Source organism: Mastigoproctus giganteus, chromosome 6 (genome assembly GCF_048544385.1).
Source record: "Mastigoproctus giganteus isolate SK-2022 chromosome 6, ASM4854438v1, whole genome shotgun sequence".
Taxonomy (NCBI): Eukaryota; Metazoa; Arthropoda; class Arachnida; order Uropygi; family Thelyphonidae; genus Mastigoproctus; species Mastigoproctus giganteus.
The window spans coordinates 48,566,534-48,591,520 of NC_143580.1; the positions used below are offsets into that span (position 1 = coordinate 48,566,534).

A 24,987-nucleotide genomic window follows, 5' to 3' on the forward strand; every position below is an offset into this window, starting at 1 on the left:
ATGTCCCACTGCATGCTGCTAAATTTCAATGTAAAAAATTAACCTAACCTTCATTTAAAACCTATTATCTCGGCCTTACCTAAACCTCTAGCGTCTACCCCATTTTTTTTTTTTTTTTTTTTTTTTTTTTTTTTTTTTTTTTACATAGGTCCTAGCCACTGAAATCTCAGGAAATTAGGTGGCAGGGCCTGCCAGAGTAAATAATTGTAAAACTGGTGTACCTGGTCTGCCTCCACGGGGCCAAGTGTGGGCAACGTTGGGCCTCAGTAGGGGTCCAGCGGCTAAATGACCAGATGAACAACGGTACACGACAGTACACATGTACAATATCCACACACTTTTAAATCTCTGGCCTCAACAGTGTTCTGTTTCACATGACAATGTATACTACGCGGAGATGGGGGAAAACCCCTGGTGCCGTTTGACACGAATACACTTTACACTTTACACTTTACTTACTCCCTCCTGTCGTGTCTGGGCAGAATTGCACACACTTTCAAATTCAACCCTAACTCACGCTTTTTTTTCAGCATTGTCTTGTATTTTTTAAGTTATTCTGCCAGTCTCCTCCTCTTAATATCATTAGTGCCAATGTGTACAACAATATCACCCTTTTTGCCCTTAAAGAATGATATCTACCCTACAACATGATCAGCCTTTGCCACTGGCAGACATACCCTGGTCCTGTTCCATCTATCCTTTTTGCACAATATGTTCCCCGTTTCCCTGACAATAGAGTCACGTACAACAACTAGTTCCTTTGGGACCAGAGCATTCTGCCTGCGGGGTTGCCGCTGTGTTGCGTGATCTTCAAGTGCAAGCTCTTGCACTTGATCATCATTAAATAGCAAACACAGTTTTTCCCTGGGTTTTCTGAAAGCTATATACAGAAAGAAGCTATACCTCTACACATACAATGCTTTTTTATAGCTTTCAAAGCATGAGGTTTTTGTTCTGAACTTATTAATACTTCATTTATCATAATAATTAAGAAGTTAGGTGCCATGATAAAAGAAATAAAGAACAGTAAGAAGAAATAAAAGAGTAAGACAAGTGAAATAATAGAAGGAGAAAAACAGAAATGTCATAAATGTGAAATGAAAGTAACTTGCTATACATGATATAATAATTAGGCAGCAAACTAGATCAGCAATACACAAAAAATTATAGGTATCAATAATGTAGACTGAAGTGTATGAACAATGTGGTGAAATTTAAGGAAATGTTTAAAGTAAGGTTTAGAAAGAATGTAAGCAAATCTATAAGTCATTATTAATATAATTAGTAAAGATCACCAGGGTCACAAATGTTGTAATCTATCTGGGATATGCATAGCATTTGAACTTCCTTAGCAGTGAAAAAGCTATCCAAATGAATATATAGTAACTACCAATTGCTAATGGCATTCTGTGAATTGGAAGTAACAGTAGTATGGAGAATAGTCCTGACTCTGTGTGTATAATGGTAATAATTGTTAATTATTTAGGATTAGTTATATATATGTACTAAAATAAAGGACTTGTACATATATGAGAAATTGTGAATATGAGCTTTTCTACTAAATACTTTATGTACATATTCCATTCTTACAGTCATATAGTCATTTGGTGCTTCATAATATGCATTCATTTTCCTTTAATACTTTAATGTTATATATGTGTGTGTGTGTGTGTGTGTGGTAAATCAATAATTTCAGACAATGAATAATGTGGAGATCTGTACTTTTCCCTTCTTCCCCCCATCTTAATGTGCATGTAGGTAGAATTGGTACTCCTCATTTTATGGCTCCTGAAGTTGTTCAACGAAGACCCTATGGGAAACCAGCAGATATTTGGAGTTGTGGTGTCATGTTATATGTTCTTCTTAGTGGAACTCTTCCATTTCTTGGTACCAAAGAATGGCTGTATGAATCTATCTGCAGTGGGCAGTTAAATGTAATTATATATGTCATTCCAATTCTTCTTGATTAACACAGTATTGTTTTGTTAAGTATAAAAACTTTGTTTTATTATTGTAAATATTATGATGAATATCAGTAGTATTTGTTTTTTATAATCGGTTTTAAGGCCATTTATCAAACTTTTATATTTGTCACAACCTATGTTACAGTAATACCCAAAATTTCAGTTAATATTGTTTGATGTTTTCTTGTTGTCCTGTGTGCACTTTTTATTTCATAGGCTATGGAAAGGCATCTTAATGTAGGGTATTGATCTCTCATTATGTAATTTTCTCACAATGCATTGTCTCCTGTTACACTGCAGATAAACATCTGCAATGCAACATGGAGACAACACTTTGTGAGAAATCTTGTAAGAGAAGGATGATACTTTATATTGGTAATGTTATGATCCACTCCGTTGGGGAAGACAGCATTCTGCAAATTTTTGTAAATATTCTTTTTTTTTTTCTCTAAAAAATTAATGATTAATGATGAGAAAAACAACATAAAGAAAATAAAATAATATCCAAGCTGTTATCAGGATTAAAAATAATAGGGAAGGCACTACCTTCCAATTATTTGTCACAGGATATACTCAGAGGTTAAAATTATTCCCAATATCAAAATTTATTTCCATTATTTCCATATAATATAAAGTATATAATGTAATATTATTATTATTATTATTTCTTTTATATTATTTCTCTCTGACTGGGGATTCTACCTCATGATGGGTATTGCTACCAAGTACAAAGGGTGGTTGTTGTTAAGTCTGGTGTTACTGTTGGTCAAGGAATTCTCTGACTATCCTACAGATGTTCCGGATTGCAACTTTCTGGAGTTCATTTTGGTGTTTGCTGGGAGACCTGTTGCTGCTAGGCTGTTATGTAGGGTCTTTGGCACCATACCGGTGGTTGACACGATGATCGGGATGGTTGTTACTTGTTGCTTATGCCACATCTCTTTGATCTCCTGTCTTAGGTTCATGTACTTCCTGATTTTTTTCCCATGGGTTTTCTGCAGGTTGCCATTGTTGGGTTTTGCTATGTCAATCAGATAGGTAGTCTTTTCCTTCTTGTCCACAAGAGTTATGTCTGGTCTGTTGTGTGGGATTGTCTTATCTGTTATTATGGCACGGTCCCAGTAAAGCTTGTGGGTTGGGGTCTCTAGTACTGCCTGGGGTTCGTACTTGTAGTATGGTACACTTTCTTTGATCAACTGGTATTTCCTTGCTAGCTCCTGATGTATTATCCTGGCTACCTGGTCTTGTCTACGAGTGTACCCTGTCTGGGTGATCTGCGGTGATGTGTTGGATCATTTCTGAGGCCAGATGGCATTGTCAACATATGTTATTGGACACTCCGGGCTCCTTGGTGATGTATTTTCTATGGTTTCTGGTGTTGATTACCTGGTCTTGGATGGCAAGCGTGAATCTTTCAGTCTCAAGGAAGAGCATCCTGCTTGTGAGCTATGCATTGGAAGCAATTTTATCTATGTGATCTTGATGGAGAACATTGTAGTGCCTTCCATGGAGTGTCTTCTTTGCCCATCTTTCTAGCTTCATTTGTGCCTCCTGGTTGGGAGGAGACTCCTCGCTTAGATTGAGTGGGGGTATACTGCTTGTCTGTCTTCCTTATGGCCTGGTGGAGTGCTGTTGTGTGTTTCTGGAAGTAATCCTTCACTATTATTATTATATTATTCCTCTTTATATTAAAATTCTCCCTGATTGGGAGTTCCACCTTGTGATGGGTATTGCTACCAAGTACACAGGATGGTTGTTGTTATGTCTGGTGTTATGTCTGGCTGAAGTCAAGACATAAGTCCAGAGAGTCAGTCCAGAGAGTTCCTCGTTGGTCGAGGAACTCTCTGGCTGTCCTACAGGTGTTCGGGATTGCGACTTTCTGTAGTTCCTTGTAGGTAGGTGTTTGCTGCGAGACCTATTACTGCTGGGCTGTTAGGTAGGATCTTTGACACCATAGCAGTGGTTGACGAGATGATTGGGATGGTTGTTACTTGTTGCATATGCCACATTTCTTTGATCTCCTATCTTAGGTTCGTGTACTTCTTTATTTTTACCCATCAGTTTTCTGCTGGTTGCCAGTGTTGGGTAGTGCTATGTCAATCAGATAAGTAGCTTTTTTCTTTTTGTTTATTATTATTGTTATTAAAAATGACAAAAGATGCAAGGAAACTAGCTTATACAGCATCAGATTGGAGGGGGGGTGTGAAAGCCAGCACTACCCATTTCACTTGTCTACCCACTCTAACAGTTTATCTAGTTCTTCCTTGAATTTATTCAAACTACCGACGTTTGGCATCACCAGATGGGTGTTTGTTCCAACAATCAACAACTCTCTGGCTGAAGTCAAGTGGTCTTGGCGCATTATAGCCTTAGTTGCTAATGCGCCAATAAAATCCAAACCAAACAAACAAACAAAGCTGAAGTCAAATTTTTGTACATCCAACCTGCAGCCTGCTCTCATAAATTCTTCAATTTGAATTTATGCCTCCTTGCTTGTAGTCTGAGCAAGAAGGATTCCATCAGCATTGAACTTACTAATTACATTCAAGACCTTAAATATTTCAATCAGATCTTACAGATGCCTGGTCTCCAGGTGCTGCAGTTTGGAAGATTGAAGCCTTTTGTGGTAAGAGCATCCTTTTCTTGCCTCACCAATCTCATTGCTCTTTTCTGTACCTGTACCAATAGATCCACGTTCATTTTAAAATAAGGCTTCAGACTTTTATCAGTACTCAAGATAAGGTCCAACCATTTCCTTATGCAATGGGATAAACACCTCATTATCTCTGCGGGCAGAATTCTTATATATATCATTGACAAAATCCATTGAGCTGTGCTGGTACCCTGTCTGCACTGCTCAGAGAAGTTCATATCTGACTTCACAGTTACCACCAAGTCTTTTTCATTCTCTACTGCCTGAGTGTGGTACCACACAGCTGATAATTTTGGATTTGAGTGGACTGGAGTTCAAGCCTGTGACTACTAAATATGATTAACATTTGTATCGATTGATTTATTGTAAACTCCATTGACCTGATGGTCATAAACAAGAACATTTAACATTTTATTACTCCTTTCCATGTGAAGTACCTTGCATTTGTCGATATTAAACTTCGATTGCTATTACTCAGCTCATCTGCCTAATTTGTTGATCTTGTTACTTAGCACACCCTGATTACTCTGATTAACTACCCTGCATACCTTCATATCAGCTGCAAACATATACATTAAACATGATATGCCTTTAGCAATATCATTAGTAAATCTCGAATACAGCATGGACCCAAAACTGAACCCTGTGGGATGCCGCTGACGTAATATTAGCTCAAGAAGAGCAGTGACCATTGATAACCACTCTCTGTCTTCTCCCAATAAAAAATTCTGTTATCCCTAGAAGTAACTTTCCCTTTATGCCACACTTCTCCAATTTACATAACAGTCTTTTATGTGCAACAGTATTAAAAGCTTTTTTTAAAATCTAAGTATATGATGTGAAACTTGTTTTTTTTGCATCCAGTTCCTTCGTTACTGTGTCATACTATCCAGTCAGATTGAACAGACAAAGTCACCCCTTAACAGATCCATGCTCTGACTGCAGCATAACTGCAGTCTTGTCTAGATGAACCTCTGTTATTCTTTAACCAGTGATTCCATTATTTTCCCTGGAACAGAAATTAAGCTAACAGGACTGTAATTACTCATGTCACCCTTTGATCTTCCTGTGTAAATTGGGCATACATTTGCACATCTCAAGACTATAAGGATCTCCCATAATCCAGGGATGCTCTCATAATCTTGGTTAAAGGTTTCCTTATTTCTTTTCCTGCTATCTTTAACATAACAGATTACATCCACTCCAGGTGCCTTTTTTACGTTTAGCTTCAACAATTTCTTCTCCACTTTCCCCTCAGTTTTCACAAAATCATTTAGCTGCCTTCAAGGGTTTGACTCACTTCTGGAATTCCAATCCCTAAAACATCCTTCATATGTGAATGTAGATTCAAAATACCCATTCAGTTTTCCTGCAACCTGAGCAGGATCATTAAACACTTAATCTATTCATCTCTAGTGAACCAGTGTGATTCAACCCCTTCTGTTTACCGTTTGCCTAAGTAAAGAAGATGTTTGCTGCTATTCTTTGCCAGAGACTTCTTGTAATCTGCCTTAGCTTGCCTAACCTCCTTAATGACTTGATTGCAGAACAGTTTTTATCTACTGTAGGCATCTGTATTACCTGATAATTTATATGCATCCCATGCACTTTTCTTCTCTGCCACAAGTCTTTACGTATATAAACTCTAGAAGGAAGTTAAAAAGAACCGCGCTATTGAATTTGGGTTTAATCTGTCATGGAACCTTTCAGAACCTGTGACCTGATGGATCCAGCAGCACAATCAAAATGACTTATTAACCAGCATTCAAAACCTTCCATGTGGTTGAAAAACAATAATAATTGAAAAGTAGGGAGATTATACTGAAGGGCTTTTAATGATATAAAAATGTATTGTATTAATAGTGCCATATTGTGCATCGTTAAAACAGTGAATCACTTTTTTTTGTAAGCAATTTCAGTTATTTGCAATTAATTTGTTCCATCTCAGCTGTGTGGCAAAAAAAAGAAAGAAAGAAAGATCTCCAAACTGAATGGTTATGTAATCCTAACAACTGTCTGAAAATAACAAGGTCATAATTATGTCCAGGAAATTAGGAACAGCTACATGTTCTTTATCCACAGGGTGTTGTACAGACTTTGTTATCATTGTAATGCTTTAGCTCACAAGCCCAACATTCCAGTGATGTCCTGCCCAAAATTTTTGGATTCTGGACTTAACAGAGTGAAGAGCTGTGGTATACAGTTCAGTCCAGATTGTTGATTTTGTTAGGTGTGGATTTGAAGAATGCTACTTTACTATTATCCAACAGGGGAAATACCCATGGACTGGAGATGTGCAAATGTGACTCTAATTCACAAAGGAGGATCAAAGGGCAACACAAGTAATTACAGACCTGTTAGTTTAACTTATTTTCCATAGAAATTAATGGAGGACTGGTTAAAGAAGCACTGCAGGATCATCTATACAAGAATTCAGTTATAGCTTGGACACAGCATGGGTTTGTTAAGGGAAAGTCTTGTCTGACTAATTTAGCATTACCATTAGCAGGGCACATGATACAAGAAAGCAAGCTTATATAGCACCAGCAAAAAAAACAACACAGATCCTTCTCATTTCACCCATCCACTCGCTCCAAATGTTAGTCTAGTTCTGCCTTGAATCTGTTTAAGCTATCAACTTCTACAACAACAGATGGAAGTTTATTCCAGCAATCAATCACCTGCTCGCTAAAGCAAACTTCTGCACATCTATCCTACAACTGTCTTTCCTCAATTTGAATTTATGCCCTCTCAGGTGATTATTCTGAGCAAGAGGAAGAATCCCATCAGCATTGAGCATGCTCAAACCATTCAAGGCTTTATACACCTCAATCAGATCACCTCGCAGGTGCCTAGTCTCCAGACACTGTAATTTGCAAAACTTAAGCTTTTCTTCGTAAGAGCAACCCTTTGCTCCATTGACTAATCTTGTTGCCCTTCTCTATACTCTTTCCAACAGCTCTACATCCTTCTTCAGATGAGACCTCCAGACATACATTGCTCAAGGTGTGGCCTGACCATTGCCTTATACAAGGGGATAATCACCTCCTTATCCCTGCTAGAGAAACTCATGTATATCATTGACAAGACATCATGAGCTACTCTTGCAGACCATCTGCATTGCTCAGAAAACTGCATATCTGCCTACAAAATTATCTCCAGGTCCTTTTCATTTTCTACCACTGTCAGTGTAGTACCACATAGTTGATAAGTTACTCTGGGGTTATTGCTTCCCATATGCAGTACTTTACATTTGTCAATATTAAACTTTATTTGCTCCCTCTCAGCCCATCTGCTCAACTTTTCTAGATCGTGTTGCAGCAGCTTACTGTCATTAGTGTCATTAACAACCCTGCCGACCTTTCTATCTTCTGCAAACTTGGACATTAAGCCTGATATACCATCATCAGTATCATTAATAAATACAGAAAACAACAATGGACCCAACACTGAACGCTGGGGAACTCCACTAGTAACATTAATCCACGAAGAGCACTGTCCATTGATTACCACTCTCTGTCTTCTCCCACTCAACCATCCCTTTAACCTTAGCAGCAATTTGCCTCCAGTGCCACAGCCACCTCCCTAGCCAGGTGGGAAGGATTAGCAGTGCGTAGCACACGCCTCATTGAATAACTTATGTGTGAATGTAGATGCAAAATACTCATTCAGTTTATCAGCTACTTGAGCATGATCATCAGTAGTCAACCCCTCTATGTTAAGTGGTACAATCTGATTCATCCCTTTCCTTCTAGCGTTTACATAAGTAAAGAATTATTTTCTGTTTTTTTTTTTGCATCCTTTGCCAAAAATTTCTTGTAATCTGCCTTTGCCTGCCTTAACCTCCTTTATGACTTGGTTACAGACCAGTGTATATCTATCACAGGCTTCTATGCCACCTGTTAATTTATATGTATCCTATGAATATTTTATTCTCTGCCCCATGTCTAATTAGTTCCTCTGACCTCCATTTTGGCCTAAATCTTAAACAATATTTCTTAGTTGGCATGAAAAGCCTAGTAGCTTCCAAGATTAATTCTTTGAATGCTTCCCATTTTGTATTTGTTGCTTGTAACATCATTAATTGGTCCTACCATATAGAATTTAAATACTGTCTCAGACAACCGTAATAACCTTTTTGAAAGCAAAAACCCTTCCCTTTACCCCTGATGGTAGTTACCTCTTTGAGAAATTCCACTTCAGCACACTGTGATCCCTGCCACCTAGTGGTTCCTTTATCTGCAGATTCTTAATGCATGAAGAATCACTACTGATAATCAGAGCAAGAGTATTACTCCCTTTAGTTGCCTCCCGAACATGCTGCTGTAGAAAACAATCATTCAATAAATCCATACTATATATAAATGTATATAAATGATACTATATATAGGGGGAAAGGATAAAATAATGGAAACACTGTATATGAAAGTAGTAGTTTTTTGTAATGGTCTACGATGTATTTATGAACATGCAATGATGTTTTCTGTCCCCATTTCTTGTAGTACTGTGAAGACAAGATGATAAAAGCTGATGTTTATTTAGAGTACAATGTAAGCTGATGTTTATTTAGCTTATATTCTACGTGGAATCTATTCCGCATAGAATATAAGCTATTTTAAAAGAAAAGGTCCCAACACCAAATTAATGCATACCTGTAACTCTGATTAAAGTTGTTTCCATTATTCAAAGTAATTTAAGTATATACAGTATATACTATAAATTATACAATAAAGATTTCATTTTAAAGTGAAATTGTTGAAATTAAAAATAAGAAAGGCACCTGGGGTGGATGGGATCTATCCAGTTATATTAAAGGATTAGACAAAGAAAGTAAGCAAACCCTTAGCCATAATTATGAGAGCATTCTTGGACTCTGGATGTCCTGATGGATTGGAGATATGCGAATGTATCCCCAATTCCCAAAGGGGGATCAAAATTTGATGTGAGTACAAACCTGTAAGTTTAACTTCTGTTCCAGGGAAATTTATGGAGTCACTGGTTAAACAAGTATTACTGAATCATATAGACAAGACTGCAGTAATAATTCAGACACAGCATGGGTTTGTTTAGAGGCTGATAAAAATTTGATTGGATACTAAGATGTGGTAACAAAGGAACTGGATGCAAAAAATAATTTTGATATCATATACCGTATTTCCCCATGTGTAAGACACTTCCATGTATAAGACACACCTTAATTTTGAGGCCAGAAATTGGGGGGGGGGAAGTATTGCATAACGTTATTGAACTCAAGTTTTATTCATCATAAAATTCATACAACTCATCACTGTCAAAACTTCCATCCATTAGCTTGTCCTTATCTGTGTCTGATGCCGAATCACTATCTTCATATATTGCCTCATCCTCAGTTCCATCTATGGCCTTTGAAATACCACACTTCTTAAATGACTTGACAATGATCTCAATCTTAATATTATCCCAGGATCTTTTCACCCAGGTACAAACTTCTCCTATGGTTGGTTTCTTCACTCTTCCTGCTGATGTAAAATTGTCCCCAGAAGACTTCATCCATTGGTTCCATTCGTTTCTCATGGAAGCTTTGAAGGGTTTGTTAATGCTGACATCAAGTGGTTGGAGCTGAGATGTCAAGCCTCCAGGTATGACGGCAAGTTTTGTTTTTTGCTCTGCAGCAATCTTTGTATTTTTTGTTATGTGTGCCCTGAACTGATCAAGCACCAATAGGGCAGGTTTGCGTAAGAGCCCACCTGTTCACCTGCTCCAAACTTACTCAAACCAGATCTTCATCCCATCCTGATCCATCCACATCCAACCCTTGTCATGAACGTGGACAATCACTCCTCGAGGAATGTCTTCTTTTGGCATTGTTTTGCGTTTGAAAATCAGCATAGGAGGCAGCTTGGTTCCATCGGCACAACAAGCTAGAACAACTGTATAATGGCTCTTTTCGTGTCCACTTGTCTTCGCAGTTACAGTTTTCACCCATGACAAAATGATGAAATTCAAGGACCTTCTGCTCATAGTGTTCAGGTATCTTTTGGGCAAGTCTCGTGCGTATATGCATGCTTAGTCCATTCCGTTTCATGAACCTGAAACACCAATTGTGTCCTCCTTTGGAATCAGTAACTTCTTTTTCATCAGCAATTCTTCTTGCCTCATGCTGAACCATCTTTGTGGACATAGGAATTCCAATTGCCCTTTGCTCCTCAATCCATATCTTCAATTCCCTCTCTAAATCAGGCCATTTTGCTGACTTGCCTCTAATGGCCTTCTTCTGCCGTGGCATTTTCAGTAGGGTTTCTTCTCGTAGCCAGTCTCGGATTGTTTTCTCAGTTGGAGAAGGACCAAACTTACATTCAGCAGCATGATTTCCATTCACTTTTGCAAACTGGATCACTTTTAACTTGAATTCAGCACTGTACGAAAATCTTTTCTGAGCCATTTCTGGGCAGAACGTGGCAAAACGTAACCTAATATACCGATAACAGGTGCAAAACAATGAGCGCAAAGACAACAAGTGCGAAAAAGCCGGAAATGCAAGTAAAAAAAATCTAAAACCACTGTATAAGACACACCCAGTTTTTAGACCCCCAAATTTTTCGAAAAAAGGTGCATCTTATACATGGGGAAATACAGTACTTTGATTTCAGGAAAGATTTTGCTACTGTTGCAAATTATCATTAATTGAGGCATATGATGAGGAAAGCAAGGTTATAGAGCATCAGTCAAAAAAAAGAAAAAAAAAAAAAAAACAAAAAAAACAAAAAAAACCCACATCCTTCCCATTTTACCCATCCAGTCACTCCAAATGTTTGTCTGAGTCTTAAATTTATCTAAGCTATCAACTTCTGCAGTAACAGATGAAAGTCTGTTCCAGCTATCAACTACCTGCTGGCCAAAGGAAATTTCTCACATCTGTTCTACAACTGTCTTTCCTGTTTGAATCTATGCCCCCTCACTTTCGTAATCTGAGGAAGTGGAAGAATCCTGTCAGCACTGAGCCTGCTCAAACCATTCAAGGCCTTATACATCTCAATGAGATCAACTCGTAGGTACCTAATCATCAGATGCTGCAACTTGCAGAACTTTAGCCTTTGTCTGTAAGAGCAACTCTACATTCTTGATAAATTAGTCCTCCAGACCTGTATGCAGTACTCAAGGTGTAGCCTGACCATTGCCTTATACAAAGGTATAATCACTTCCTTATCTCTGCTAGCAGGATTCCTATATATCAATGACAAAACTCCATGAACTCTTGCAGCCTGTCTGCACTACTCAGAGAACGTCATATATCCGACTGTACAATTACCCTCAGGTCTTTTTCATTCTCCACCTCCCTGAGTGTAGTACCACACAGTTAGTATGTTTCTCTTGGGTTACTGCTATCTATATGGAGTACTTTGAATTTGTCAATATTAAACTTCAGTTGCCACTTCTCAACCCATCTGCCCAACTTCTCTAGATCCTGTTGCAGTAGCATACTGTCTACTGTAATTATCAACCCTACCAACCTTTGTGTCATCTGCAAACTTGAACATTAAGCCTGATATACCTTCACCGATATCATTAATAAATACACAAAACAACAATGAGCCCCACACTGAACCCTGGGGGACTCCACTAATAACATTAGTCCACATAGAGCATTGTCCATTTATTACCACTCTCTGCCGTCTCCCACTCAACCATTCCTTTATCTATTGCAGCAACTTGCCATTAATGTCATACTGCTCCAATTTGTATAGCAGTCTTCCATGGGCAACAGTATCAAAAGCTTTCCTGAAATCCAAGTATATTATATCAAAATTATTTTTTGCATCCAGTTCCTTTGTGACCACATCGTAGTATCCTATCAAATTGGTCAGACGAGACTTCCCCTTAACAAATGCATGCTGTGTATGAATTATTACTGCAGTCTTTTGTAGGTGATCCTTCATCACTTCTTTAACCAGTGATCCATTATTTTCTCCGAAACAGAAGTTGGAAGACTTTTGTTCAAATTGGAGCAGTATGGCATTAAGGGTAAATCGTTTCAATGGATAAAAGGGTGATTGAGTGGGAGAAGACAGAGAGTTGTGATCAGTGTATTCTGCTCTTCATGGACTAATGTTATTAGTGGATTCCCCCAGGGTTCTGTGTTGGACCCATTGCTGTTTTGTATGTTTATCAACGATATTGATAAGGGTATATCAGGCTTAATGTCCAAGTTTGTAGATGACACAAAGGCTTGCAGGTTCGTTAATAACTGTAATGACAATATGCTACTGCAACAGGATCTAGAAAAGTTGTGCAGATTGGCTGAGAATTGGCAACTGAAGTTTAATTTTGATAAATGTGAAGTACTGCATATGGAGTAGAAGTAACCCCTAGAGAAACGTAAGAACTGTGTGATACTTCACTCAGAGTGGTAGAGATTGAAAAAGACCTGGGGATAATTGTGCAGTCATATATGAAGTTTTGTGACAGTGCAAACAGTCTGCAAAAGTAGCCCATGGTGTCTTGTCAATGATGTACAGGAATTTTCTTGCAGGGATAAGGTGGTGATTATCCCCTTGTATATGGCAATGGTCAGGCCACACCTTGAGTACTGTGTACAAGTCTGGAGTCCTCATTTTAGGAAGGATGTAGAGCTGCTGGTACAAGTACAGAGAAGGGCAGCGAGTTTGTTGAATGGAGCAAAGGATTGCTCTTATAAAGAAAGGCTTAAGTTCCGCAAATTGCAGCATCTGGAGACTAGGCATCTGCGAGGTGATCTGATTGTGGTGTATAAGGCCTTGAATGAGTTGAGTAGGCTCAATGATGAAGGAATTCTTCCTCTTGCTCAAATTTCGAACCTTAGGGGGCATAGACTGGAATCGAGGAAAGACAGTTGTAAAAAAGGTGTGCGGAAATTTGCCCTTAGCCAGCTGATATTTGATTGTTGGAACAAACTTCCATCTGTCGTTTTAGAAGTTGATAGCTTAAAAAAAATTCAAGGAAGAAGTGGACGAACCTTTATAGCGAATGGAGCTGTGAATTTTTTTTTTTTTTTTTTTTTGCTGATGCTGTATAAGATTGCTTTCTTGCATCATATGCCTCTACTAATGCTAATAGCTTAACATAAAAACAAATGGCTTCCCAGCTAAAGACAGCGACAGTAGAATTGAACATTACTTTGCCAACAAGACAGGTACAAAATAAGAGAAATAATTTCTGAAAAGCAGCTATGGTGCCATTAAGTATTAGTAGTAACAAATAATGCAAAGAAGCAAGTTTGTTTTACAGCATCAAAAAAAAAAAAAAAAAGTGATAATAATATAAATAAATAGATAATAATAACAACAACAAATACTCCAACTATATATTGGATAGCTTGAATACATTCAAGGAAGAACAAGGCAAACTATTGGAGTGATAGGCGTGACATGAGAAGGTTTTTTTTTTTTAATAGCTGATGCTGTATAAGCTTTATGTCCTGCCTCATTGCTCACTACTAATACTATTAATTAATAGTAATAATATACACCTTCTATGTGTATACACATGCAGGGTGTATATTTTCATATGTTTATAAATATACATAGTTTTGTCTATTTTTACACACACACATATATGAGTGTATGTGTGGACACTACATTTACTTGTGTTAATTTTAGTGATCAGGAATAAAACCTGATGTCTGTTTTGTGAAATAGTTTAAAAATGATCTAAGCAAATATGGTTAATTAATTGTGTAAAATGAACTAAAGTATCAGAGTTTTTCCTGCAAATGTGCAGGGTAAAAGTCATTGGAAGTAAAAGTAAGGAAAGAGCCCCACTTTTTTAAAAAAATTGATTTTTAAATAAATGTAATGTAAATTTAATTCTATTTACTTATTGAAATTTTATGAAATACTTTATGAAAACTGCAGTTCTGTTGTTATTCATGGTATTGTTATTAATAAAATTAAAGATTAATCTATAATTCTGATAAGTGGTAATGGATATATAGCTGTGTATTACTTGTTTGAAGATTGTTTTAATTACAGTTATAAGAATTATTGGCTCATTTCTTTTTAGATGAGTGGGAGACATTGGGATCATTTAAGTGAACATGTTAAAGATTTATTGAGAAAGATGCTACTGTTGGATCCACTTCATCGAATCACCGTAGAGGAAGCATTAAATCATCCATGGCTAAGGGTAAATTGTGCTATTAATCTGTTGATAAATTATAATTTATTTTTTATTTAATTAAATAAAGCACATCATGCACATTCTAGTAATATAGGGCAGTTGATAACTAGTTTTACAACTCTGTAAGGCTACCACAAGTCATATGGCATATGTCCCAGTGAAAGGTCAGCATCCTTTTCCATCTGCTTTTACAAATGTTACCTATGCAGAAGCAACTCTGACTCTGTTTTTTGAAACCATTTATTAGTTCACCAAAATTTCCTGGTGATGACAACTCATAAATCTGATCCCTAAAAAGCCACAGAATAAACAAATCTAGCCATATAAGGTTTGGGGCTTATGATGGCAACAGAATTGAACCATCTTGTTCTGTCTTCTGATTTGAAAAATTTATATCAAGAAATGCACAGTCATAAAGAGAAAAATGGAGTGTGCCATCATATTTCTCTTCATGAAGTGGAAAATGAAGGAGTATAAGTGATCTTGGACAGAAGCAAGATTTTTAAAGTTTTTGACCTTGAACGATAGTTTGTTCATTAAGTAAAATGATCCATAAATCTTCACTTGACTGAAAGCATGCAGTATGTTCACCTTGGGACTGCATGGGTGTGTGATGTTTCACTTCACATATGCTAACATTTTGTTTATTAACTATTCCATTCAAATGGTAAGTGCACCTAATGCAGAAGATGAAACTTCCTTCATTGTCTTCCTGTGCATCAAAAATTGATGTAGAAATTATGGCTCCTTTTGTTGTCTTCTGTTACAGTTTGCAGAGTTTTATACTCAACAGTTTTTCCCAAAATACTCCACATGGTAGGCAGGTCCTCAAATCATTCAGAACCTTTTAAGATTATGCACCTTTCAGGTCAGATATCGAAATATGCTGTGAACATCTCACATTCAAGAAGAGGGTGTCTTGCAGGGTTCCATATTGAGTACTACCCTATTTGTGATTCGGGTCAACAACATATTGGAAGATCTTCCAAAAACCGTTCAAATATACATGTATGCAGATGACCTTACCATATCCTGCCACTCACAAAGTATGAATACTGTTGAAAGACAGTTACAAATTGCTCTGTCCAGAATAGAATCCTGGTCTTACATAATGGATATCATCTTGCTGAGCAGAAATTCACCACTACTCACTTTTGCAAATTACGGTCACTTCATCCTGATCCTGAGCTAAAGATCAATAATGTTTCAATTCCTCTTGCTCACACTGTCCGTTTTCTTGACCTGGTATTAAATAGAAAACTGAACTTTCAAGCACATCCTATCTTCGAACCATCTGTTTCAAGAAGTTGAATATTCGAACCATCTGTTTTAAGAAGTTGAATATTCTCCGGTGTGTGTCATCCATGTAATGGGGTACTGATCGACATACCTTGATCCATCTTTGTAGGGCTCTCATCAGGTCTCGCCTGGACTATGGCTCTCCAGCGTATGACTCTGCGAGGAAAAGTTCTTTAGAGCGGTTAAACGCCATCCAGCACAGTGCTTTGAGAATTTTTCTAGGGTCTTCTCATAACTTCCCCAGTTCAGATTATTTACATCGAAGCCCATGAACCTCTGTTATATCTCTGCAGGAAAATATTACTTCTCCTGTATGCTGCAAAATTCCGCAGTCTTCCTTCTCACCCTAATTGGAGATGCCTATACAATACCGAATGGGACTCATTTTACAATAACAAACTAAATGAAAACTGACCTGCTCCCTTAGACTTAAAGAAATAGCTGAATCATGGAATATAGAAATTGGTAATATATTTCAGGACATGACACCATCACATTCACCTTGGACAAATATCTCTTCAATTTATGATGACTATTTTCAACAATGGGGAAAGAACACCTTATCTCCTTCCAATATCGCACAGTTACGTGCAACTTACTCTCTTTCTAACTCAAAGGCATGTGAAGTCTATACAGATGAATCAAAAACTGATATCCAAGTAGGTGCTTGTTATGTTATTTGGTTTTTAGGAGCATTAGCAACTAAGGCCATATTGCTCCGGGATGTGCGGTGGTCATTCCCTGACCTTTCCGCATCCTCCGTATTTGGTGGTGATGGGCTCGTACCCCGGTCTAATCACGAAGCGTGTGCTACGCACCGCTGCTCCTTCCCACCTGGCTACGGAGGCGCCTCCCAAGTAGGTGCTGTGGCAGTCTTCCCATCATTCACCACTTCTGTCTCATTATCAATCAAATGCAGTATCTTCACTGCTGAGCTTTATGCTATAAACTGGGCTCTGGATCATATTACTGAACTTCTAATTTCGTCAACCTTGATATACAGTGACTCACTCAGTGCCGTCTCTGCCATAAGTAGTAATACGAACACATCTCACCCTGTAATAATACAAATACATTCTAAGTTACTTGCCTGTAAGGAATGGAACCAAACTGTGATATTCTGTTGGATTCCAGGACATTGTGGAATATCAGGAAATGAAAGAGCAGGTCTTGCAGCCAAATAACCAGATACTACTAGTTGCAGACTTTTCAAACTCCATATACCGATTATAAACATATTATTCATAAAGCATGTTACAATAGCTGGTCACTAATCTGAAGAGGTTATCCAGGAAACAAACTATACAAAATAAAACCAGAACCAAAGCTGTGGCTCTCCAGTTTCCGGGACAATAGACAAGAAGAAACCATTTTAGGAAGGCTAAGAATTGGGCATACGCACCTCACTCACCTGTATCTATTAACGAATGACAATGCTCCCCAATGTACATCTTGTCATGTAGAACTGACCATTTGCCATTTGTTAGTGGATTGTCCCCACTTTCAAAATATCCGGTTAAACACCTTTAAATCAATTGCTAATACACAGTCATCAATAAATTTATTGCAGATTCTTGGAGATGATCCTAATAAAACAGAATTATTTACTTTCCTAAATCGTATAGGAATATATCATAAAATATAGTTATCATTTCATATTCACCATTAGAAAGACAATATGGCCCTATCAGCCTATGTGTTATTAGACTCAACAACAACAACAACCCAGTAAACAAGCTTTTGATAACAAAAGCAGTTCACACCATAGTTTGGTACAAAAAAAAAATAAATAAATATAAATAAATTCTTTATTGCTAATAAGTACAGGACATGTACTAGAGACAATAATACTCAACACGGTGACTTGGCCAGGAGTTTTACATTATAAATGAAATTAATTGGCAAAAAGGGAAAAAATTACCGTTACATGGAAATTATGAGTTACAAACATGTAAATTATAATAATGAAAAAATGAGGACTAAACGTCATATGGAGGAAATTATCCCAGTTCCACAGATGTAATCCACTCGAGGATCATGTGACGGTATTTGTAGTCGGTAGCTAATTTCTGAAGGTCGACTCCAAGACGGAGCAGTGTCTGAATTTTGGGGAGTGCCTGGGCAGGTAGGAACCGATTACGCAGTTTCAACCGGTTGTATTTGAGGATTAGTGTGGGCTCTGACCTCAAGGATGGCGTAGGATTGTGCCACTGACAGAAATACCCGATGTTTGGGGTGTATCACTCCTGTGTACATTTTTACTGAAGTCATTAAACGCCTGCTGTCAATTAACCTCGGGAGCCTGGGTACATTTAGCTGCTCAGCCATGTCAGTTGTTCTCAATTGAGAGGGTCGGTGATGCTTATTTGTGGCACATTTCAGGGTCCAGTATTCACACGAGAACACCGGTTTTTGAAGTGAGAGCGACACATATGCCCAGATTTCAGCAGCGTATGGTGTAAGACACAATGAACCTGAACTGTGAATCAATAGAAATTCATGCCATATACACACACTCTTCTAGTAGGCTAGATATGTTTGTGCATGGTGGGTACCCAGAGAATGTTATTATCTGAACATGTTGTCCCAGCTGTGAAGTTGGAAGGAAGAGTTATCATGGTGCACAATTGTTTCTTGTGCTGTGGACCAGGTCGACTGGTTGCAGTTCATGGAACTGTGAATGAAGCGTACTACAATGATGTTCTAGAAGCAACCCTTATGCTTATAGAAGAACAGTATTCCCTCACAAAGCATGGTTTGAAGAGAATAGTGTTGAATAATTGCAGTAATCAGTACAGACCCTTGGCTTCAACCCAATTGTAAACATCTTTAGGACAAATTGGAATGTAGAATTATGTTAAGTTCCAAGATGGCCCTCCTTATCTGTATCTGAGATATTGCAAATAATTAAATAATAACAGTAACCATAATGTTAGATTCTATTATATTAATGATATTTATATTTTTTGGCATTACTGTTTATGGTATTTATATTTAAATGCAGGAAAAAGAAATTTATGCACCAAAAATTCATCTTCAGGAATCTGTAGATGAGCTTCGTAAGTTTAATTCAAGAAGAAAGCTAAAAGTAAGTTGTTATTTTATTGAAACTTTCATATATGTTAAGTTTGCCATCCTAACAGATTTTCAGTGAACATTTCTTCAAATAAAATTATCTGAACTTCTTTAGGTATATATGATATTTTGTTCTTTGTTTTGAAAACTTAGAAATATTCTGATATATCTGTATACCAGTGCTTCTCAACCTCTTATAATTCACGGACCACTTCAAGCATTCTTTACATACCACAGACCACCGGGTAGGGTTTCTTTACATCTATGAAAAACTAGTATTGGGTTGATGTTTCAAAAATCCTGTTTTTAGTCACTTATCCATGTTGTTCAGTATACTATGCTGAGTATAGGGCTGATATTAAATTCCTAAAATAAATAATTCCAATCTCAAACAAAATATCACTTATTAATTAAATTTAATTTAAAATATACTAAAAAAACTTACCCAACATATATACAATCAAATAATCACTACAAATTTTAACAGTTATTCTCACACACTAGTTTTGTGAAAACATAAAAAATATTTTATGAATACACAAAAACAAATCCAATACATATTACATGCTCAGAAGCTGGTGATTGACTGTGACAGATGAAAGCTTGTGGCCTCACCAACAGTGCACTGGTGGCACACAATGTCTTAAATTGTAAGCCTTACATTCCATTCTCAACCTGTGGTCTGCGGGCCACTGGTGGTCCGCAGACCACAGGTTGAAAAACAATGCTTTATACTTATAAACTCCATTTTTCTTCATTTTCAGTGCTGTTGTTATCAGTGAATTATTAGCATGGACAGTAGTCATATTTTCAGTGAATTTTTTCAATATATTTTATCCATTGATGTTTTTATTTTTTCTTTGAAAAGAAAAGGTAAAAATAAAATTTATCTTCTGAATCTATCCAAATATCTTTTGTCAGCTTTAGACAAAAAGTAGTTATAGTCCACTTAATTCATTGATTATAGTCCATTTCTTTTCAGTTTATTTCCAGTGTAAACAAGTAGGAGTTGATTTGACTCCTCTCCATACACTGTAATAATAGTCAAGAATGCAGTTGCCTTGGCTGATTCTCTTAGCTAAACTACCCAATAACCAGCAAAAACAGTTGTTGCTCTGATTCCAAGTAAGTTGTTGGAAATAGTAGTGGTAGCAAGAAAGCAAACTTATACAGCATCAGTCAGAACACATGCATGCAAGCACACAATTCTCATATCACTTGTCTTATCTTCTGTAATTATTCTGTGTAATTATTCCTTGAATTTATTCAAAATACCCACTTTTACAACACCAAATGGAAGTTTGTTCCAACAATCAACTACCCACTGGCTGAAATTCCTGACATCTATACCTAGATCTATTTCAAGATCCTACTTCAGTTTGAATTTATGCTCCCTCATGCGTGTAGTCTGAGCAAGAGGAACAATGTTATCAGTATTCAGCTACTGTAGTTAATTCAAAGCCCTAAATACCTTAGTCAGATCTCCTTGTAGGTGCTTAGTCTCCGCACCCTTTTGTTCCCCTCACCAATCTTGTTGCTCTTCTCTGCACCCATTCAAACAGTTCTACAACTTTGAATTTTAATCCACATGGATGGAAACCACCCTACTTTTAGAACTTTTTCTTCCAATTTGACAGCAGAAAAACTGGATATTTTTGTCAAGCAGCCTTCACTGGAGTTTGATTAATTCAGTCATAGTGAGAATAAAGCACAAAATTGTTTTTGCCATTTCTAATCCAGGTTGACTCAGTCCCATGGTTTTCAGTCAGTCATTGTCCACCCCTTAACAGATCTGTGCTGTGACTGCAGTATAACCATTGGTGAGCTGTGAATATTTTAACAATGGGCTCTCTGTTTTTCCGACTTTCTACCGAGTATCCCCAAGCCCATACTCACATCTGGTAAGTATGGGCTTGGCACACCCAGGGTCCTGAGCAGCATAAGACTCAGGCTTCCTTGCACTATATGGCTAGTAATAATAATAATAATAATAAATTGATCGGTCACAGAAGTGATGTCATCCGAGGCTTCTACCAGATGCACTTCCCATGCTAGCACTACTAGTAGTCAGCGCCTCTGTAGCCAGGTGGGCAGGAGCAGCAGTGCGTAGCACATGCTTCTTGATTAGACCGGGGTTCGAGCCCGTGACCACCAAATGCGGAGGATGCGGAAAGATCAGGGAATGACCGCCGCATATCCCCGGAGCAATATGGCCTTAGTTGCTAATGCTCCTAAAAACCAAAAAATAACAATAATAACTACTAGTAGATATCCCCTTAACCATGCGTATAAGTGTATGTGTATAATGTTCCTAGGTCGATCTAAAAAAAAAAAAAAAAACTTAAAAAACTTAGTCATCATGTCTCCCCCTTACGTTGATACCTGGATACGATAGTGTCTGAAGTTCTAACTTTTTTGAATAGTATGACGTCACAATCATACTTCCTGAAGTTACTACTCCAGTAAGTATGATTGCAACAATACAAGTATTTGTCATATTACTGCAGCAATACAAGTGTTTATCACATGACTGCAACAATACAAATTTTTGTCAACAATTTCTTTTTTTTGTCTCGCATTTTGATTACATTCCATTGTTAGGTGCCCCTAACAGCTGCGTATGTCGCTTCAACTACAAGATCAGTACTTCAATCGATGCTGTTTTCCAGAGACATTTAGATATATTGCAATTACAAGTATACATCTCTTACTTTAGTTATCATAAATCCATTGTATCTTGTCTTCCAGAAATTATGAAAATTTGTGAATGATCAATAAAATATTTACAATAAAAAAGCTCTTTAATTTTGTAATCAACATATACAAATCAAAATACCTAAAAGAAATGCGAAGGATGTTTTACATAATGCATCTCCTGCACGTTCTTGGCACACACAAAACTTTTTTATTCATCTGTTTTTTTTTTTTTTTTTTTTAACAACTAGGGAAATATAATGGATACATTTTTTTTTCATGTTAAACTTTTAATATTGTGATTAAAATATAACATGAAATATTTCCCATATCACAAATAACATAAAAACTATCACTAACATTCGAAAATATAAAAACAAGTATTTATTATTACATAAAAAACAAATATTCTAGAAAAGGTACACAAAAATCACAGATTACATGAAAAAAAAAATGATTACACAAATATTCAAGAAAAATTTATTCTAAAAATTGCCACATACAATTTACTTTTTATTAATATTTTTTGTTGATCTGCTTTGCTCAATAGCTGAGTGGTGATAATGGAGGAATGATTTGACATAACGATCGGGATTAAATTGAAGCAATTGTTTTCCCTTTAGATGTATATCATAATCTGCAACATGTTTAATTGTCAACATTATTCATTCATTCACTCAATATTATTCATTATGCTGAAAGCTCGCTCAGCTTCAGCACTGCTGATTGCATTGAAAGTGGTTTCAAAGATATTTCTGACTTTTTTACTTGAAAAGGGAATTTCACTCGAAACTGTCTTTGATAAAATCTCTAAAATCATTTTTTTTTTTTTTTTTTAATATTTTATCAGAAAACTTAAATTTCTTATTTGGTTTTCAACGTCTTGCCATGGAGACGAAAGTTTTTCCTTATCCCATGATTCTGTGTAGCATATGTTTAAAATTTAATTCAATTCCTTGTCATCAATACTATCATTATTTTCTTTATTTAATTTAAAATCACTCTGTTGAATTAATAACTTATCCTTTAAGGATAAAACAATGCATTTAATAACTTGTCACAAGGTAATTTTTTAAATGTGTTCTTACTTTAGATTTTGATTGCTCCAAATTCTTTCCACTTCAACATGTTCTCAATTTTAGCTTCGTAATTTCCTTCAGAATTTTTAAAATTAGCAATAGCAATAGCATTGATAGTTCGAACAATTAATTTATCTGCTTTTACCATAGTGATTCTGTAAAGCTTCTGAAAGGTAAGAGATCTCCAGCAGGATGTTGATCATTAGTTTTAAATCATTAAGAAAATCCAGATTCAAAAGTCTGTTTAATAATCCCGAATACTTAACTTCTGATTCAAAATGTTTGCCCAAAGCGGGATAATTCCTCCAATCCGCAAGCTACAAGCTGCCCATCGTGGCCAGAACACATGACCGATCTTTATAGTTTCCACATCAACTTCTTTAGCAGTCATCCTTAATTCGTGCTGGTTTTTTGAAGATTGGTGACACAATGCATACAGTTTTATTATTATTATTATTGCCTGTATGCCATTATATTTAAGAACATTTTCTACACAGTGAAAGGCTCAACGAAGTTTCAAAATCTGCCAACTTTTCACCTTGGTAAAGTTTATATATCTTAGTTGCCTCAAACCCCCCCCCCCACATTGCTACTGTCACTAGTTCTTTGAATACTGTGCAGAATATTGGAATCATTCAGATATTCAACTACTGTGACCATGTAAACAAAGACAGGAGAAATGTACTGGAAGGCATGGATCACTCACTTTTCCAAAAATATATGCCCATTTGTCGGAGTAAAGGGGAACTACAACACAGGTTGACCAGACGCTGTTATCCATGTCGGGAATCTTCTTAATCCTCTGACTGGCTATGGAAAGCATATTGACTAGCGTGACTACATAGGTTTTAGGAACACCACTAACATTGTGAAATGGTAATCTCTTTCACTCGTAATTCGCACTTTCTAATTACCTAAATCGCCTAAAGGCGTTTGTTATAACGAAATTTTCTTCATTCAACAGAAACTATTTTAAATGTAATTACCAAGGGGGTTTAAAAAAATTCGCTATAAAGAAGTTGGTTAAACAGAGGTCCAAGTATAATTAAATCAAAAATGAGGCACTTTTAAAATACATAACTGGTCGACTGTGGCATTAAAATGCTGAGGATAGGGGCCCCCACTCGCCCCACCGTAGTTTCAGTTCTGGATACTCAATAACTGAATTCAACAATGGGCTCTCACGAGCCCATTCAAGCCCATATATAGCTCACCACTGAGTATAACTGCATTTTTGTACAGATGGTCCTGCATTACTTCTTTAAACAGTGACTCCATTATTTTCCCTGTAACAGAAGTGAAGCTGACAGATTTGTCATTACTCGCCCTTTGATCTCCCTTTGTGAATTTGGATAAATTTGAACATCTCCACTCCGTACAGACTTCCCATGATTCCAAGGATGCTCTCATAATTATGGGTAAAGGTTTGCTTGCCTCTTTTGGTGCATCCTTAACATAATATAGATTCCATCCCAGGTGCCTTATTTACTTTTAACTTCAACAATTTCTTTTCCACTTTCCTCTCAGTTATCACAAAATCATTTAGATCTCCTTATGAAAGTTGATAAACTACTGGCATCATCATCCCTTAAAAATTCCATTCCTAATGTATGAATGTTGATGCAAAATACTATTCAGTTTGTCAGAAACCTGACCAGGAATCATCAACAATAAAACCATTTGTATCTAGTGAGCCACCCTGGTTTCTCTCTCTCTTTATAGTGTTTACATAAGCAAAGAAGTCTTTGCTGCTTTTCTTTGCATCCTTTGCCAGAGCCTTCTCATAATCTGCATTAGCTTGATTGCAGACTAGTTTGTATCTGCTGTGGCTTCTGTGATTGCTTCTTTGAATGTTTCCCATTTAGAATTTGCTGTTGGTAACATATCATCAGTTGGTCACACTGCATGGAATATAAAACCTGTCTGAGACCACTGTAGTAACCTTTATGAAAGAAAGCTCTTCCTTTTGCCCTTGACAGCAGTTACATCTTTAAGTAATACCCACATCAATACATTATGATCACTACTACCAACATCTTTTACCTGCAGATTCTTAATGTATAAAGGGTTACTGCTGATGATAAGATCA

General features: G+C 36.8%; 1 protein-coding gene across 6 annotated transcripts in view; it reads left to right on the forward strand.

The window, feature by feature from the left end:
• LOC150084231 (peripheral plasma membrane protein CASK-like) overlaps window positions 1-24,987 on the forward strand; it is a 1,403,586-nt gene that overhangs the window by 369,993 nt on the left and 1,008,606 nt on the right. For all 6 annotated transcript variants that reach the window (XM_090375948.1, XM_090375952.1, XM_090375953.1 and 3 more), the window contains 3 exons: window positions 1,759-1,934; window positions 14,635-14,757; window positions 19,055-19,138. In XM_090375948.1, the coding sequence (XP_090232074.1) occupies window positions 1,759-1,934; window positions 14,635-14,757; window positions 19,055-19,138 (383 nt within the window). The remainder of the gene's footprint in view (window positions 1-1,758; window positions 1,935-14,634; window positions 14,758-19,054; window positions 19,139-24,987) is intronic.